The 19,865-nt window shown below is 42.0% G+C and overlaps 1 protein-coding gene across 1 annotated transcript in view; it reads right to left on the bottom strand.

Annotated features, from left to right (window-relative positions):
* The window catches only part of ST8SIA1 (ST8 alpha-N-acetyl-neuraminide alpha-2,8-sialyltransferase 1), a gene marked incomplete at its 3' end in the record, with an annotated part of 37,288 nt that extends 18,856 nt beyond the window's left edge, over positions 1-18,432 (bottom strand). Inside the window, exons 1-2 of the mRNA XM_081330579.1 lie at positions 18,227-18,432; positions 3,195-3,339 (exon numbers count right to left, since the gene is read on the bottom strand). Of these exons, the coding sequence (XP_081186705.1) occupies positions 3,195-3,339; positions 18,227-18,426 (345 nt within the window). The 5' untranslated portion in view covers positions 18,427-18,432. The remainder of the gene's footprint in view (positions 1-3,194; positions 3,340-18,226) is intronic.
* Between the last annotated feature and the right edge of the window lie 1,433 nt (positions 18,433-19,865).

Here is a 19,865-nt window from a genome sequence, read left to right as displayed (position 1 = left end):
TATCTATCTATCTATCTACCTACCTACCTAATGCCGAATCTCAACTGAATAGGGGAAGATGATCTGTTTCAGTCCTTATTACATGCCATGTCATATTTGTTACTGTTGTTCCCATGGTCAGAGACGATATATCAAAAGCCAAAATCACAATCTGAGATCATTTTTGCAAAGTAGCTGTTGAGAAGAAGGTGGGGGGTGGGTGGAGAGAAATACTTCTTTAGAAGAAGCTAAGGAGTCAGAAGGAAATTTTCTGATTTTCACTATAACATAAAGGAACCTCAACGTCATATGTTCCATGGACAGGCATGTTATTTTGTTGGTAGCAATATAAAATGCTTTCTTCTGCAGGGTGGTTTTCAGGTTCCCAGTCTAATTCCTACTTTTGGGGTGATTTCTATCCAAGTATTAAAACTTTTTGAACTGCTTAACTTTTAAACTTAGACAAGTTGGATCAGGATTAATTATTCTAATACTGGTTTCATAGTTTTTAATGAGTGTGCCAACGAGCAGAAGCAGTCTTCGGCATGCCAGTATATTTATTATTTGATATTAAAATCCTAGATAGCATTCCACCAACACTCAGCAGAAAAAAGTGACATACTAGTTGTACTGACATAACCTGATTAACCTGAATTAGCCTACTCTGAGTTAGAAACCATGAGCCATAACATAAGAGCAAACTAGGTTTGCACAAAATGTGAAAATGCATTTCCAAATCTAGAAGGTTAATACCCTCAAGCCTTGCACATTCTGCACAGCTGCTAAATTTGTAACCATCCTGCCTTCTGGTTGTCCTTGACGTACTACAGTCATTTAATGGCACTGAAAAATGGGACTTATGACCAGTTCACCCACTTATGACTATTGTAGCATTCCCCCCCAGTCATGTCATCAAACTTCAAGTGCTTGGCAACTGGCACGTATTTACAATGGTTGCAGCATGCTGAGAAGGTGTGATTGTCATTTGCAACTTTCCTAGGGATCTTCCAACAAGCAAAGCCAATGAGAGAAGCCAGATTCACTTAACAACTGCAAAATTATTCATTTTACAACTGTAGCGATTCGCTTAACAACCATGGTAAAGAAGGTCGTAAAATGGGCCACAACTCACCACGCCTGCCCAGTTTGGCAAGGGAAAATTTGGGGCTTAGTTGGGGTCAGTATTTATTTACCGGTTTGGTGTGGTGGAATGTAGTCTGGATTTCCAGGGGGGAGGGGCTGGAGCAAAATACAGCTAAGTTTAAATAGCTTGAGTGGGAGGAAGTGCTGTTAAGAAGGAGTTCTCAGAGTATGTCCATAAGGATGCAAATAGTTTGCTCTGGTTTGGCAAGATTTCCGCCTATGGGGGAGGAACAATAAAGGAAACTGCTTAGAAAAAAAAATCAACTTGTCTCTCTTGTTTTTGGGAGCCCAAATGATTGGTTTAGTTTGAAAGCATCCAATGTGGATCGCATCACACCGCATCGCACGCATGTCAGAAGCACTAAGGCGCTTCTGGGTGGAAAGGATTAGCTGGTGACATCACCGTTGCTCAAGGGACGCCCAACTGGTGCCTCCTTTCATGTCCAAGGCAGAAGCTGGAGTGAAGGACGGGAGCTCATCTCACCCCATGGCAGCATTCGGGTCTCGAACACGGGCTTGCTCTCAGGCTCAAAATTTAAGAGAAAATTTTTATAAAATGTTTTATAGATGGCATTTGGATCCCAAAAGGTTGTCTAACATGTATCCTAACCTACAGTCTAAATGCTGGAGATGTGGTAGTTTAGATGCTACTTATTTTCATATGCGGTGGACTTGTAGAAATATAAAAGCTTTTTGGATTAAAATTTGGTGGAACATTCAAAAGATTTTTAAGAGAAAGATAAAGTTTTCTCCACAATTGTTTTTATTGGGTATTGTTGTAGATTGTGATACTAAAGAAATCAATTTGATGTTGAACTTGATAACAGCAGCACGGTTACTGGTGGGACAATATTGGAAGGATAGTTTGCCTACCATAGAAGAATGGGTGTTTAAGGTATCGAATCTTGCAGAAATGTCTAAGATTTCTGCTTATTTGAAGGATTACTCACAAGAAAGATATATTTCAGTTTGGAGAAGATGGATAGATTATATTCAGAATAAATATGGGACTAAAAAGTTCCATTTAGCTTATGAGTAGATTTTAGATTGTTATTAATTTTAGTATTAGTATTGATTATATTTTTGTTTAAGTTATTATTATTATGTTTTTAATAATTTGAATGTATCTATGTTAAAGCACATTATGAATTTGGTTAATTTTATAATGGATAATCTTAGTTAGAATATGATTATTATATCTATAACCCTGTATTCAGCTCTGGGAAGTGGGGGGGGAAGGGGGGTGGTTTGGGGCGGGTGGGTTTTGGGGATATGTATTGTAATTTTTTTTTTGTAAAACTCTTTAATAAAAAAAAAAGAACACGGGCTTGCTAACCTCCAACCCAGTGTCCTAACCACGCGAGCCACCGTGTCCTCATCCAACGGGATGATTAGGGGGCTGGAGGCTAAAACATATAGGGAACGGTTGCTGGAATTGGGTATGTGTAGTTTAATGAAGAGAAGAGTGAGGGGTGACATGATAGCAGTGTTCCAATATCTCAGGGGCTGCCACAAAGAAGAGGGAGTCAAGCTATTCTCCAAAGCACCTGAAAGCAGGACAAGAAGCAACGGATGGAAACTAGTCAAGGAGAGAAGCAACCTAGAACTAAGGAGAAACTTCCTGACAGTTAGAACAATTAACCAGTGGAACAACCTGCCTCCAGAGGCGGTGAATGCTCCAACACTGGAAGTTTTTAAGAAGAGACTGGACAGCCATTTGCCTGAAATGGTATAAGGTTTCCTGCCTGAGCAGGGGGTTGGACTAGATGACCTCCAAGGTCCCTTCCAACTTTATTATTATTATTATTATTATTATTATTATTATTATTATTATTATTATTATTATTATTATTATTATTATTATTATTATTATTATTATTATTATTATTAACGGGAATGATTTATAAGCACAGTGTGAAAGCAATTACAGTTTACTCAGCAAGCCGCAATTAAATAAACCATGATGTGCAATTCTCGACAACAGGGATGTGTTCAACAAGTCCTCCTGACATGTACACAGAGCGTCCTGGGAAGAGCAAACTGGCCTTCCCCAGCATATCCTCGTCACTAACCTTTGGAAAGAGTGAGGAGGTTTCGTTGTCAATCGTGAAGTAGTAGAGAAATTCGCCATCGTACCAGACGCTCTTTCCCACCGGCGAATTTTGCTTCGTCATGGCAAAGCGATGGCTCGGATCGCAACAGTCTTTGAGAAGTTTCCTAATAGAAAGAGAAAGGAGAGAAGGTAAAACAACCATGGCATACATTATGGTAAGAGGCATTTGTAAGCTTTCTAGAGCAGGGCTTTTCACAGATTGTACCACTTTTGGGACGCGACAATATCTGAGTACCACCAGTGCTTAGGAAGGTGTCAAAAACTTGATGGCTAAAAAAGGGGGGGATTTTGGCTTTTACTGATTAGATTCATTTGTTGTTATAGAAATGGCTAGTTTACACTACTATGGAAAAGTAAAAAGTTGAGGTTCAATGTTTGTTCTTTTTCCCTTTGATCATGTGACCATGGGGGAATCATGCAATGGTCATTAAGTGTGAAAAACTGTTATTAAATGAATTGCTGTTAAGTCGGGGATTACATGTATTTGTTTTCACTATGCAGAAAGAATTTTGCCAGACTAAACTGGCTATACTAGTCTAATCCTAATGGATATACCCCAGGAATGGCTATCCTAAATCTCTTTTTCCGTCTTTGATCCAGCTCCAGTTTGTGCTGCCTCTTGTCTTTCCCCCCTCCCTAGATATGTGTTCTATCCTTCCTGAGAACTTGCCACATTACTCTAATCCAGGGGTCTTCAAATGTGGCCCTTTGATGACTTGTGGACTTCAACTCCCAGAATTCGTGTCTGGCTGAGGAATTCTGGGAGTTGAAGTCCACAAGTCATCAGAGGGCCACGTTTGAAGACCCCCTACTCTAATCCAGTAGGCAGTAGACGTGAGCCTAAATCAGGGGTCTTCAAACTCAGCCCTTTTATGACTTGTGGACTTCAACTCCCAGAATTCCTCAGCCAGGCACGCTGGCTGAGGAATTCTGGGAGTTGAAGTCCACAAGTCATAAAAGGGCTGAGTTTGAAGACCCCTGGCCTAAATGGACTCCAGAAGATGGTAGAGGACAGGAAGGCCTGGAGGAACATTGTCCATGGGGTTGCGATGGGTCAGACACGACTTCGCAACTAACCACAACAACACTCTAATCCATCGCATCACGTCCCCTTTCACAGACATAATCCACTATCTGACAAAGGAGTCCCTGCGGATTTTATTCCGCTAGTCGTTGCCGACTATAAGGAGCGGTACTCATTTGCTTCAGTGCCATTGAGCCAGTGCTGTCTGAAGACATTTTCATGGTCATGTGGCCAGCATGACATCACGGAGCACTGAAGTGGTACCTATTTATCTACTTGCGTTTGCATGCTTTTGAACTACTAGGTTGGCAGGGGCGAGGATGGGAGCTCATCCCATTGTTGTCATACTACTTGGACTTGATGATCCCCAAAGTATATTACAACACCTATGTCTATGATTTTATGATTCACCAGAGACGCTGTAACCAATTTTCAGTTCAACGCATTTCATTAACTTAAACATCAATCAGACCTGAATGGTCATATCTGATTTGTTCCTGTCTACTTCATCCTTGTAATTCAGGGGTGCCTCATTCCTTCTGGCTTTCTTGGTTTCCACGGCTGGCCTATCAGATGATTAGGAGGTTCTTTGGGATGACTTCAGACAGAAAATGCGCCTCGAATGGACTTCCCATATCTTTCCAGGGAATCCGCTAGATCAGCGTTGGTTAAACTCAGCAACTTTAAAACGTGTGGACTTCAGTTCTCAGAATTCCCCAGCCAACACAACACGGCTGATTGGCTTGTTCTGGGAGTTGAAATTCACACATCTTAAAGTTGCTAAGGTTAACAAACACCGAGCTAGTTCTTCCTGCATTCCCATGCCAACGGTGTACGAGATTCTGCAAAGCTGGAAACATTAGGGAACCCTGCTGTAATGAATTGAACTTTGGTTAGATTATTCTGTGTCATTCTTGGGCTAGGCCTGGTCTGGTTCTGTATAAACTCTTGGAGCAGTGTTGGTTGCACATTGAGATTATAGAGGAAGGAAAAATTATCTTACCTAGCCACACCTACCCCTTCATGGATTACTGTCTTGTCGTGGTGAAGGGGCTTGGGTAACTCAATGAAAACTATGAGCTATGCCGTGCAGGGCCACCCAAGACGGACAGGTCATAGCAGAGAGTTCTTACAAAATGTGATCCACTGGAGAAGGAAATGGCAATGTCTTTGCCATGAAAACCCCATGGACAGTACCAAAAGGCAAAAAGATATGATGCTGGAAGATGAGCCCCTCAGGTCGGAAGGCGTCCAATATGCTACCGGGGAAGAGCAACTGGAATTAGGGCTATTTGTAAATAAAGGTAAAAGGTTTTCCCCCTGTTGTGTCCGACTCAAGGGGGCAGTGATCCACTTCAGAGTTGTCTGAAGACATTTCCGTGGTCCTGTGATCAGCTATGACTACATGCTGAGGCAAGCAAAACACTGTGACCTTCACACCAAACTGATATTTATTTATCTATTCGCATTTGCATGCTTTCAAACTGTTAGATGGGCAGGAGCTCACCCTGTCCTGTGGCACCCAGGTCTTGAACCCTGGCTGTCAGCTTGACAAGCTCGGCATCTTTTAACTGCTGAGCCATCATCCCTCCCCTGTCTGTGAATCCTTTCAAACTATTATTGCAACGGATGGTCAAAATGATTTCACACGATCCATTCTGTAAACGGGATTTATCTCAAATAAGTATCAAGCGTTTCATCTTGAACTTTCGGTGCCACGCCAAATTGAGGCTGACTTAAGAAGCAGAAGGCTAAGACATTTTCTTAGCTACGTTCTCTTTTGCTAAGCCATCAAAAAGCTGTTTCCCCTTTTAAGCTTTCAAAAGGATTATATTTCCCTTCTCGATGAAAATGCCAATTCTATGATCTTTACATTATTTCCACTTGACAATTCCTTTCGGAAAGTCCAATGGTTAGAAATATGCACAGTTTCTTTAAAGTTTAATATTAGGATGAAACCATAACTGTTTTTATTGGGGCATATTATTAGCCAATTGGAAAAGACTTACAGATGGCTGATTTTATATATGGTAATTCCAGCATTATTATATGCATAAGAATGGAGAGATATAAATACCAACAATGGAGGACAGTGGATAGTACATGTGGCAATGGATTATAAAGATGGCAACATTACCAGAAATGGCTAATGGACCTTTAGGGACCTTTTTGCTGAAAACAGAAAAAAATTGCAATGGTTTCTGGACTTGCTAATCAAAACAAAAGGTTGAATGTGGGATAGAAGAAATCTCTTTGTCATGCAATCTGAGAGAGAGAGGAAAGGTAATTTGTAACTGCTGCAAAGAAGATTGGAAGATTTTTTTTTATTTCTCTTATTAGATTGCTTTTTGCACACTTTTTTTTTTCAAATTTTCATTATACATTTTCATGTTTCATCTTTGATCTATGCAAAAATCCTCAATCAACATCCTCAAAAGGCAAGATTCCAAATATAAAAGGACCGGGGTCAGTTTCTTTCTTGGAAATTCCTTTTTGGGCGTCAGGCGCAGGGATCCAAGCACTGAGATACAGTTCAAAAGTACCGCGAGATTATTTCATGCTACCTAAACACAAGAATCTGAACGACTAAAAGTCAGGACAAATTGGTGGTAGATAAGAGTCAATGGAATTCATGGTGGGGGGGAGAAACGGCTGGACTCTGGTGTCTTGTAGCAGCATGGCGATTCCAAACTGGTGATGCCTTTGACCCCACCCTCGGGCTCCGCCTGCCCATCTCCTACATCAGGGGTCCCCAACCCCAGGCATGCCAGAAACCAGGCTGCACAAACAAACAAAGCCCTATCCGTGGGATGAAAGCAGCACACAAAACCACACCCTCTCCTGTCCGTGGAAAAACCTCTCTCCGCAGAACTGGTCCCTGGTGCCCAAAAAGGTTGGGGACCTCTCTCCTACATCACAATTTCTAAGTTTCCAAGCATTCAGCATAGGTCCAAAGGATACTTTCACTCCAATGCCATCCAAGACATTTTTCCTACGTAAAAGTTTACCATGGTATGTTTTCCAGGGTATGGAAAACTGCAATGCATATTACAACTAGCACGATAGAGGTAGTCCTCCACTTACAACAGCACTGGAAAAAGTGACTTACGACTGTTTTTCACACTTGCAACCTTTGCAGCATCCCTGTGGTCGTGTGATCAAAACTGAGATGCTTGGCAACTGGTTCCTATTTATGACGGTTGCAGTATCCCAGGGGGTCATGTGATCCCCTTTTGCAACCTTCTGGCAGGCAAAGTCAATGAGGGAAGCCAGATTCATATAACAACCATGTTACTAACTTAACAACTGCAGTGATTCACTTAACAATTCTGACAAGAAAGGTTGTAAAAGAGGACAAAATTCACTTAACAAACGTTTTACTTAGCAACAGAAATTTGGGGCTTGTAAGTTGAGGACTACCTGCATAGGTTACACAGAGGGGTAATTGTCCCCAAACACATCATCTACCTTGAATACATGAAAACAAAAAGCTGTATTCAAAACCAAGCATGCCTTCATGTGGACAATCAGCCATAAAAGACAGATGCAAATGTGATAGTAGTTGTGTTATATAATAATTTTACAACTACTGGTACATTCTTATGCCAGAGTCTAAGCACAGATTGTGCTCAGGTGACTCCGAGAGCACAGACAAACCTCCAAGTGGCCTCAACTACTCTCTAAAAGAAGGCAAATGACCAGCTGTCTGCAAGGAATACGAATCCTTCCATTTCCCACCATCTAGTCAGAGCTGAAGAAGCTTAGATTTCCGGTGGCTACGCCACGCCGAATGGCAGCTTTTCCCTGGCCGCCCGCCCTGAGGCTTCGTTGGAGCCGCAGAGACAGTGACAATCAGCTGTTCCACGGCTCGTAAACTTCCCCTTCGGGAGAAGAGGGGGAGGTGAGTTTTCTCGGATAGTGGTAGAGCTCCCCAAGACCTCCCAGAATTATCTGGGGGTCGGAGGGTGAGAGCCCCCACGGAGTCCGAGGCTTTCTCCGAGTCCAGGATGCCTTTGCTCCGCGCAGGAGCGAAGCTAGACGCTGCATCCACATCTGCGGATTATAGTGATTTATGTGTAAAGCAGACAGAGCTGACCAGGAGGAGTAAAGTTGCAAGTATTCAGAACTTTAACTCGAGGTGCTTTAATCTTCTCCATTTATAAATTAGACTTTGAAGAAGGAAAAAAAATGGCGCTGAAATGTTTTTTCTTTTTAAAAGAATAAATTACGAGGATTTTGTTAAAATTTAAAATAATATATTGGAATTTTTTCTCTTTTTTATTATTATTGCTATTAAGAGTTTATCTCCCTTTCTTTTTGGGATTTTATTTTAATTTTATTTTTCTTCCTCCGGAGTGCAGAGGGAAAGTGAAAGTGATAAAAGAAAGTGATTTGTAGCAAGTGAAAATGGCTTCAAGACGGCAGGCAGTTCCTGTTGTTTCTAAAACCTCAATCTCTTCTCCTGTCATTCAGCCTACTGCAAAACCCAGATCCCCTCTACCCTCTCCTCCACCACCAGCACTTACACTTAAAGACCTGCAGGATGCTTTGAAGTTGCAGGCACAAGAAATGACTTTACAAATAAAGGAAGAGGTAGCTGATCTTCTTGAACTTAAAAATAGAGAGATGAGAGAAGACATTTTGTTTGCATTTCAAGGGCTGGCTGCACATATCGAACGTTTAGATGACCGCGTGGATGAGGTTGTGGAAAATAGTGACAGACTTGAAAATAGAATTGCTAAAGCTGAAAATAAAATTGACAAAACTGAGGATGAGCTGATGATTTCACAATTTAAAGAAATGGAATTTGCTGAGAATAAGAGGGTTGAGAGAAAACCCCCGTGAGGACTTACTGGAAGAGGTGATTAAGGTCATTGCTCCCATCTTGGGATGGGATCCTAAGGAGTTATCAAGGGAGGTGGAAAAAATTTTCAGGGTTAATTTCTGGATTGCGAGGCAGAAGAATTTACCTAGAGATGTGGTGATTTATTTCTCTAAGAGGTCACTTCGAAATGAGATTATCCAGGCCTTTTATCAACAGAGATTTCAAATTGCAGGTCAAGATATTATAATTTTGAAAGAAATACCTCCTAAGATGTTGAGAAAAAGGAAGGATTTTGGTTTTTTGTCTGATGAACTTAAAAATCGACAAATTCAGTTCAGATGGGAGATCCCTATTGGGATAGTGGTGAATCACGCAGGGACACGATATAGGCTTAATATGATTGCTAAGGCAAAAGAATTTTATACTTATGTCCTGAAAGCAGGTTCACCACCATCTCATTGCCTAAGAGAGCGGAAGAAGATAAACAACAAGTTGAAGGTGCATCAGCAGTTTGTTGGAGAGGCACAATTGGTTGAACCTACTGAACAGAGTTTGATGTTAAAGGCTGATCCCTATTGCTTGATCCAATTTCCTAAAAAATTTGTTGTCTAAATTTACGGGGGCCGTTTGAAATAAAAAAATCCAACGTGGGAGGATATGTACCTTGATTGCGGCAATTCTGCCCAAAAAAGATAATTGAATATTTTTCCACCTGTCAAGGTCTTGTAGTGTATTGGCAAATAATTTATTATAATTAAGTTCTTTAATATTGGAACATTTATTGGTTAATTTGATTCCCAAGTACTTTACTTTTTTAGCAAATTTTAACTTGTCGATCAGAAGGTCGGCAGTTTGGCGGGTCGAATCCCGAGTGCCGCGTAACAGAGTGAGCGCCTGTTACTCGTCCCAGCTTCTGCCAACCTAGCAGTTCGAAAGCACGTAAAAATGCAAGTAGAAAAATAGGGACCGCTCCGGTGGGAAGGTAACAGCGTTCCGTGCGCCTTTGGTGTCTAGTCATGCCGGCCACTTGAGCACGGAGATGTCCTCGGACAAGCGCTGGCTCTTCGGCTTTGAAACGGAGATGAGCACCGGCCCCTAGAGTCGGAAACGACTAGCACGCATGTGCGGGGGAACCTTTACCTTTTTACCTTAACCCCATAATTCCTTCTATTTCTTTTTTCTTTACATCAGTTAAGTTTTTGGACAACATTTTGGTTTTTTCTCTATTTATTTTCAGTCCTGCCACCTCGCCATATTGTTCAATCTTTTTTACTAAATTTGGCCCAGAGACTAGGGGGTCCTCTAACACAAACACCAAATCGTCGGCGAAAGCCTGAAGTTTATATTCTTCTCCTCTAATTTTGAGATTTAAGATTTACCGGGATGTAATTATGTATAACTGCACAGGGGATTTTAATCCCCTGTTAGTTTATATGCATGTTTGTTAAATGTTTGTTTGTCCTTTTCCTTTTCTTTCTTAATTTGAAATGTATATACTTAGTGTGTATGTGTCTGTAAATATTTAATAAATTTAATAAAAAAAATAAAAAAAGGCTGATCCAAAAGACCAGAGAATGACACGTGCGGCGCATAAGCGGAGAGAAAAGGACCAACAGAAACAGAAGATGGATTCTGGGCCTATGATACAAGGCCCTGTTATCACGGAGCCGGTGGGAGGGGCGCGACCGAAGAGACCAACTGCGGATCTCCAGGTGGCGTTCCAGAGGTTCCAGGTCGCTGAGGATGGCGATAAAGCTTTTGACATGGAATGTTAATGGCTTAAATTCACCACAAAAAAGAAAGTGTTTCATTATTTGAAGCAACATAAAAATGATACTGTTTGCCTACAAGAAACTCATATTTGTGCAAAAGATCAAAAATACTTGATTAATTCTCAGTTGGGACTTCATTTTACAGCATCTGCTCCAGATAAAAAGAGTGGAGTGGTTATCTACTTTAGAAGAGACTTATCTGCTACGCTAATTGAATCTGATCCACAGGGAAGATATGTTATTATAGAACTATTGTTACAAGGCAAGAAGATTCTCATTATTGGATTATATGCTCCTAATCAACAGCAAGGAAGGTTTTACAAGTTTTTACATGATAAACTAATTCAATTGGATTATAAATCTGTTATTTTGATGGGTGATTGGAATGGTGTTTTGGACTCAAATAAGGACAAGAAGAGGTCTTCTAAAAACTATCCTATCTATTCTAGATTGCCTAAAAGTTTTTTTGATTTGAAAGAAGACTTGGAACTAAGAGATATCTGGCAGAAGCGGAACTTGGAGGATAGAGATTTTACTTTCTTTTCGGACAGGTATCGTTTTCTAGAATTGACTTTTTTTTAGTTACTGGTGATCTTACTTCCAGGGTCAAGAATGTCAAGATTTTTCCTAGAACGTTATCGGATCATAGTCCTGTATGGATGGAATTATTTAGGGAAGATGGAATAAGAAGATCTTGGAGATTGAATGAAAATTTATTTAGATATGATGTACTTTCAGAAAAATGTAAAGATTATTTGAAAGTGTTTTTTGTTTTGAATATGCATAAAGGAATACCGATTGAAATGGTTTGGGATGCCAGTAAATCTTAAATGAGGGGGATTTTGATTCATATGAACAATGGTTATAGGCGTAAGCAGATGCAAAAACGTAAAGAATTGGAAGAAGAGATTAAATTGAAGGAGAAAGCTTTTATTTTGAATCCATTAGATAACAGATTAAGGATTTCAATAAATTTGTTGAAAGAGCAATTTAATATGTTAATGGCGGATCAGGTTGCAACTAATTTGAGATATGCAAAGCATAATACTTTTTGTAATACAAATAGGCCTGGTAGGTGGTTAGCTTATCAATTAAGGAAAAAACAGAGGTTACGTACAATAGAGAAAATAGAATATAAGGGCAAAGTAACATATCAAAGTAACATATCAACAGGGACGCGGTGGCTCAGTGGGTTAGGACGCTGAACTTGTCGATCGGAAGGTCGGCAGTTTGGCGGGTCGAATCCCAAGTGCCGCGTAGCAGAGTGAGCGCCTGTTACTCGTCCCAGCTTCTGCCCACCTAGCAGTTCGAAAGCACATAAAAATGCAAGTAGAAAAATAGGGACCACTACGGTGGGAAGGTAACAGCGTTCCGTGCGCCTTTGGCGTCTAGTCATGCCGGCCACATGACCACGGAGACGTCCTCGGACAAGCGCTGGCTCTTCGGCTTTGAAACGGAGATGAGCACCGGTCCCTAGAGTCGGAAACGACTAGCACGCATGTGCGGGGGAACCTTTACCTTTACCTTAACATATCAACAAAATTTGCTTAAAAAGGGTTTTTTGGATTTTTATCAAAAGTTATATGCTAGTGAGAATGTACAAACTTAGATATAGATAAATATTTACAGGAAGCGCATATTCCTATGCTTTCACATGAACAAAGGGAAGGGATGAATTGTTTAATCACTTCTGAAGAAATTATATCAGCAATTAAACAGTTAAAAGTGGGTAAGGCTCCGGGTACAGAAGGGCTTTTATATCGTTGATCCCAAAGGAGGATCAAGATCTTACTCAGCCTAAGAATTATAGACCTATATCGCTTTTAAATACAGATTATAAGATTTTTTGCAAAAATATTGGCAAATAGATTAATGTTAGTTTTGAAACAGATGGTTCATACAGATCAGTCTGGATTTATAACTGGAAGATATATGAAATATAATGTAAGACAATTAGTTAACTTAACAACCAAGTCCCTGCGGCATTGATATCTTTGGATGCTGAAAAAGCTTTTGATCAATTGAATTGGCAATTTTTATTGAAAGTTGTGGAAAAGATGAATTTTGGGGATGAATTTCTGCAATCTATTAAGGCCATATACCAACAACAATCAGCGCAAATTATAATTAATGGGGGATTAACAGATGCATTTAAAATTGAAAAAGGTACAAGACAAGGGTGTCCTCTGTCACCATTATTGTTTGTTTTAACATTGGAGATTTCATTGATTAAAATTCAGGAATCAACTAAAATACAGGGAATAAAAATAAAATAGAATGATTATAGATTAAGAGCGTTTGCAGATGACTTGGTTGTTACACTATCTCAACCGATTCAATCGGTTATAGATTTGATGGAAATTATAAAACAATATGGGAAAGTTTCGGGCTTTAAGGTGAATAATAATAAGACTAAAATATTATCTAAAAATATGACTATGAATGAGAAGGATACGTTAGTAAAATTGACAGGTTATGAAATTGTGAATAAGGTTAAATATTTGGGGGTATATATTACAGCTTCTAATGTAAAATTATATAAGAATAATTATGAGACGTTATGGTTAAAAGTACAAAAGGATTTAAATAATTGGAAAAAATTACAATTATCTTTGTTGGCAAAAATTGCAGCTGTTAAAATGAATGTTTTACCAAAGTTTGTTTTTCTGTTTCAAATGATACCTATCTTGAAAAAAGATGCTAATTTGGATGAGTGGCAGAAGGGTATTAATAAATTTATCTGGTCGGGGGAAAAACCGGGAGTTAAACTTAAGATTTTACAAGACGCTCGGGAAAGAGGAGGACTTAAGGTGCCTAATTTGAAATTATATTATGATGCAGTGGTTTTAACATTGGTTAGTGATTGGCTTAATTTAACTAATAAAAGTATACTTTATCTTGAGGGATGGGATTTATTATATGGGTGGCATGCATATTTGATTTATGACAAAAAAGTTGATAAGACTTTTAAATCTCACATTTTAAGAAGTGCTTTATTAAGCGTGTTTGGAAAAAGTATTATTATAAGTTAAATTATAAAATACCAATTTGGGGGATTCCTGGACACGCAATAGAGGGAGTATCTATGGGTGTGAATTTGGATATGATTTCTTATAAGCAATTACTTAGATTGGTAGGGAGTGACTGGCAATTAAGGTCGCTAGTCGAGTTAAAACAAGAAAATATTGTACAGTCTTGGTTTCAGTATACTCAATTGCAAGCCAGGTGGAAGTTAGACCAGAAGGTTGGTTTGACGCTGATGGATGAAAATTTGGTAAAACAGATCAAAGATCAAACTCGAGCGCACATAAATAGAATTTATAATGCTTTAATAGAATTGGACTCGGAAACGGAATTGGTGAAAGATTGCATGGTAAAGTGGGCTCAAAATATTCAAGAACCGATTCCATTGGATGTGTGGGAGGTAATTTGGGTTAGAAATGTAAAATTTACTCAAGCCCAAAACTTAAGAGAAAATTTTTATAAAATGTTTTATAGATGGCATTTGGATCCTAAAAAGCTGTCTTGTATGTATTCTAATTTACAGCCTAAATGTTGGAGATGTGGTAGTTTGGATGCTACCTATTTGCATATTTGGTGGACTTGTAGAAATATAAAAGCTTTTTGGATTAAAATTTGGTGGAACATTCAAAAGATTTTTAAGAGAAAGATAAAGTTTACTCCACAATTATTTTTATTGGGTGTTATTATAGATTGTGACACTAAAGAAATTAATTTGATGTTGAATTTGATAACAGCTGCGAGGTTATTGGTAGGGCAATATTGGAAGAAGGATTGTCTGCCTACTATAGAGGAGTGGATGCTTAAAGTGTCAAATCTAGCAGAAATGGCTAAGATTTCTGCTTACTTGAAAGATCATTCACAAGAGATACATTTTGGTTTGGAGAAGATGGATAGATCATATTCAGAAAAAATATGGGACTAAAAAGTTCCATTTAGCTTATGAGTAAAATTTAGATTGTTATTGTTATAATTTTATTTTATTTTTTAGAAGTTGGGTATTTTAGAGTGTTGGTAATTATGTTAAAGGCGGGTTAAAATGTATTATGTACTTGGTTTTTTTATATAGTTGATTAATGTTAGTTAGATTATGTTTACTATATATTTGTAACCCTGTAATCAGCTTTGGGAAGTGGGGGAGGGGGGGTTGGGGGGGTTGGGAAGGGGATAATATTGTAACTTTTTATAAAACTTTTCAATAAAAAAAAGAGCTGAAGAAGCTTTTTGGATGAGAAGCGAAATATCTTCAAAGAAAAACAAGGAAAGTCCAGTTGCCTCCTGAAAAAAAGCATCTTTGGGACAACCATGACTTGGATGCCTGAGAATCTCCATAGACATTGTCCCATATAAATTAGCAGCAGAAAAAATGAAATGCAGTGATTTCAATCAGTATTTGGCTGAACTCTTTTTAACCCTAAACGTCACATCATTAGAGTGGAAGCTTAATCAAGTCAATTAAAGATGTTATAGCTGCATTCCCAGAATAGGATAAATTGGACAAGAGCCAGGCTACAGGGATTTGTGAGCGCAATGTGTAAGAAACTACATTGTGGGAGAAAGTATATACAATGCATAAGAAATTTTAAAGTGGATTTTTTTTAAAAAAAGGGGGGGGAATGGGTGGGATAGGAATTAGCAAGCTGTATGAAATCAGCCTATTTGCTTAATTTATGATTCAATATATTTTGTTCAGAAAAGGGTCAGTTCACTAATCTGGGTTGAACATTTGTCTCTAGGTCTAGATTTCTGCATCTTTCTATTCAACATGGACTTGATCCTAAGTGTTCAGGACTGTGAGGACTGTGGAAAGAATGCAGGGAAAAAAATATTTGTGGATCTCCTTGGTTCCCTCTGAGCTCAGTGTCATTAAGTCGCTGCAGTGTCATCATGTCGGCAAGCAAACAATCAAACTGCCACAAAGCACCTAGAACTCTGCAACTCAGAGTTGGAAGGGACCTTGGAGGTCATCTAGTCCAACCCCCTGCTAAGGCAGGAAACCCTATACCATTTCAGACAAATGGCTGCCCAGTCTCTTCTTAAAAACTTCCAGTGTTGGAGCATTCACCACTTCTGGAGGCAGGTTGTTCCACTGATTAATTGTTCTAACTGTCGGGAAATTTCTCCTTAGTTCTAGGTTGCTTCTCTCCTTGACTAGTTTCCATCCGTTGCTTCCTGTCCTGCCTTCTAGTTCTTTGGAAAATAGCTTGACTCCCTCTTCTTTGGGGCAGCCCCTGAGATATTGGAACACTGCTATCATGTCACCCCTCAACCTTCTCTTCATTAAACTACACATACCCAATTCCAGCAACCGTTCCCTGTACGTTTTAGCCTCCAGTCCCCCAGTCATCTTTGTTGCTCTTCTCTGTACTCTTTCTAGAGTCTCGGCATCTTTTTTACATCGTGGTGATCAAAACTGGATGCAGTATTCCAGGTGTGGCCTTACCAAGGCATTGTAAAGTGGTATTAGTACTTCACTTGATCTTGATTCTATCCCTCTGTTAATGCAGCCTAGCACTGTGTTGGCTTTTTTGATCTAAATCAGGGGTCCCCAAACCCCGGGTACGTGGACCAGTACCGGGCTGCAGCATGCCAGCAACCGGTCCACACAAACAAAGCCTTATCTGCAACATGCAGGCAGCACACAAAACCACACCCCCTGCGGTCCGTGGAAAAACCTCTGCCCCAAAGCTTGGGGACCTCTGATTTAAATAGAAACCACAAAAAGAATTGCTGAGGCAACCTTTCTTGAAAAACAAAGCACAAGGAGAGGGATCCGCTCTTAAGCACAGATTTCACTGCCAGAAGACACTACTGATTTAGCTCTCAGAAAGGAAAGGAGATTTTTAACTGTTTAAATACAGCCAACTGGGTCAGGCTAAGATAAACCCATTGTTAACATGTTAAAAGTCAAAAAGGGAACTGCCTACAAATCTTGTGTAAGTCTTCTTCCAGAACACCTGAATCTCCTTAAATGTCTGTGGAGATTTTCAGTCATCCAGGTCCTCCGTTTTTTGTTGTTGTTTTTTTGCCCCCCAAAGGTGCTTTTTTCAAAAGGCAGCTGGACTTCCTTTTCTATTTCCTTGAGGGTGTTTTGCTTCCCACCCAAGAAGCTTCCCCCCCCCCCCAAGAAAGGAAGAAGTGTTTTGGATGAGAAGCCAAACATCCTTAAGGAAAAACAAAGAAAGTCCAGCTGCCTTTCCCCCCCCCCAAAAAAAGCACTTTTGGGATTGAAGAAGCTTTTTTGGGTGAGAGGTGAAACAAAGAAAGTCGAGTTTGCATTTTGAAAAAAAAAAATCTCTTGGGCGCATTGCTTTGCACCAATGGTGTTCCATCCATGCATTCAGATCACCAGGATTTTTGCCTTCCAACTTGAGTGAACTGCCCCCCCTGTTCAAATCTCCACCACCGTCGTCGGTTGTATTTAAGTGGGATAGATGGGTGTGACCCGAGAAGGCTTATACGCAAACGTTGCATCCAACCGGGCCCATAAAGGATTAAGGAGACTTTCTTCATCCTCTCCGCATTTCATCTGCAACGACACGACTTTTGACAAATCCTGCTCGCCGGCTCCTTCCGAAAAGGGGGTGACAAGGTTTTTTTTTTTTAAAAAAGAGGGGGGGGGCTAGATCCTCCTAAAGCGGGAAACCCCCCCCCCTCGTTTTCACGACAAAAGAGGAGAGACAAAAGAGGAGAGGCGCGTCTAAACCATCTGTCAGGACCCACCTCAATCCACATCTCAGGAAATAAGAACTCTTGGATGCAAGTTTAGTCCAAAAGGAAAATGTTTACTAGGATGGAATCGATTGTGGCAATACAAGACGGAATCTAACAAAGTTACATTTCAATCCTATAGAAAGCATTCCCATTTCAGCCCCTCCCTTCATCCATTTGGTCAGATGTCAGGCCCTTCCATGGGAAAGGGAACTCTCCTTGGTTTTATGGCTATTGCTTCCTTTTGTGTTCAAATGTTCCCTGTTGTTTGAAGATGCCTAAAGTCTATCCTCTCCCCCCCCCCACTTCGGAGAGATGGCAGAATCCCCGGAATAAGCACATTGTTCTACCTATACATTTATGAAATGTGATATAAATGGATTCTGACACCATCCGAACCGGCGGTGCCACTCAAGATCCACTGCGGAACGCAGCCTCTTTGTCCTGGCTCCGAGCGAGCGCGCCGCACACCGGGCCAAGGGGGGGGGGCCGTGCTCATGAGGACTAGCCCCTCCGCGTGGTCGAATGGACGGATCCCGCCCCCCCCCCGCACACACACACACACATGCCGGCTCCCCCGGGCTCGTCTGCCGGCTGCCCACCGAGAGGCGCCCCCCTTTCTTCCCGCGCGCGCTGACCTGAACTCGGCCGCGGCGCTCAGGTTCCTCCGCCAAGCTCTGCCCTGATGCCGGAGCACCTCGGGCACGATCTCCTTCTCGTCCGGCAGCCGGTAAACCGGGAAGATGTAGAGCCAGCCGAGCACCAGGAAGCCCAGCGCGCTGGCGCCCACCGGCAGCCGCGTGCGCGGCCCTTTGCAGAGCGCCAAAGCCGGCGCCATCCTCCGCGGGCGGCCCCTGCCCAACCAGGTCGCCAGTCTTGGGGGAGGCCGAGGGCGGGAGACGAAGAAGAAGAAGACGACGACCCCGCCGCCTTCTCCTTTCAGGAGCCGGGCTTCCCAGCCCAAGCGAGGGGCAGCGGGCGACTCGGGTCCCTTTGGACCGCGCGGGGCCTCCCTCGCTTAGAAGGGCGGCGGCGGCGGCGGCGGCGGCAGCCCCCCGCCATCCATCCTCTCGCCCGGCTGGCGAGGAAATGAGGCGCGGGGAGGGCGAGCCGGGGGAGAAAAGAGGCGGCCGTCAGCAGGAGTGTGGGCGCGGGGGGTGGGGGGGGGGCGCGCGCGCCGAGCGTTCGGGGATGCTCGGCTCTCCCTCGCCCTCAGTCTCCTCCTTCCGCCGCCCTCGTGCTCGCCCAGGCTGGCTGGCTGGCTGGCTTCCCCCCCCCCCCACCCCTGCCGGCCGGGTCTCCTGCCCCCCCGCCGCCCCTCCCCTCGCGCGGATTTCTTGTCAGGAAGACAAAAGGAGATCCCAGAATGTGGAGGCGGGGATGAAAGGCCCAGCGGGGTGGGGGGAGGGGAAGGCGCTGCCAGGTTCCCCCCCCCTTCCCCGCTCGGTGAGGAACGTGGGAATCTGCCGTGCCACAGGAGCCCGTTTCTCCTCCAGAAACGAGGAGGAGGAGGAGGGGGAAGAGCGTTGGGCTAGGAACACGGAGGGGAGGCGGCAGACCCCTTTTTTTTCCCCTCACAAAGAAAAGCCTCTTTGCTGCCAGTGCCAGTGCTTTTTTTGTCAAAGAAAAAGGTGCCGGAACTCACACATGTCGTACAACCCGCCTTGCCTACCCTACAAGGTTCCATCCAAAAAAGGTGCCGGAACTCCGTTCTGAGCGTTCAATGAGAAAAAAAGCCCTCTATCTATCATCTATCTATCTATCTATCTATCTATCTATCTATCTATCTATCTATCTATCTATCTATCTATCTATCTATCTATCTATCTATCTATCTATCTATCTATCTATCCATCCATCCATCCATCCATCCATCTATCTATCCAGTGCTTTTTTTGTAAAAGAAAAAGGTGCCGGAACTCACACATGTCATACAACCCGCCTTGCCTACCCTACAAGGTTCCATCCAAAAAAAGGTCCTGGAACTTCGTTCTGAGCGTTCTATGAGAAAAAAAGCCCTGGCTTCCACCATCCCTTTCCTTCCCCCCCCCCCTCATCGCTTCCCGGGCTGGGTTGGGTTGGGTTGGGTTGGGATCCCTTGATAGGTGCAATCTCCTTACACACTAGATGCTTTTTTTTAAAGTCGGTGCTGAGGGAAACTGCTGGCGCGTTGGAAAGATTTGGGAAAAAGGAAGGGTGTGAATCAACCCTGGCTTGTAGAAATGAGGGATGGTGGACGATGCCGCTAATCGGGAACGGAAGCTACGTGGTTCACCG

This window comes from Vipera berus (assembly GCF_964194415.1).
Source record: "Vipera berus genome assembly, chromosome: 6".
Classification (NCBI taxonomy): Eukaryota; Metazoa; Chordata; class Lepidosauria; order Squamata; family Viperidae; genus Vipera; species Vipera berus.
This window is presented reverse-complemented; position numbering and strand designations above follow the sequence as displayed.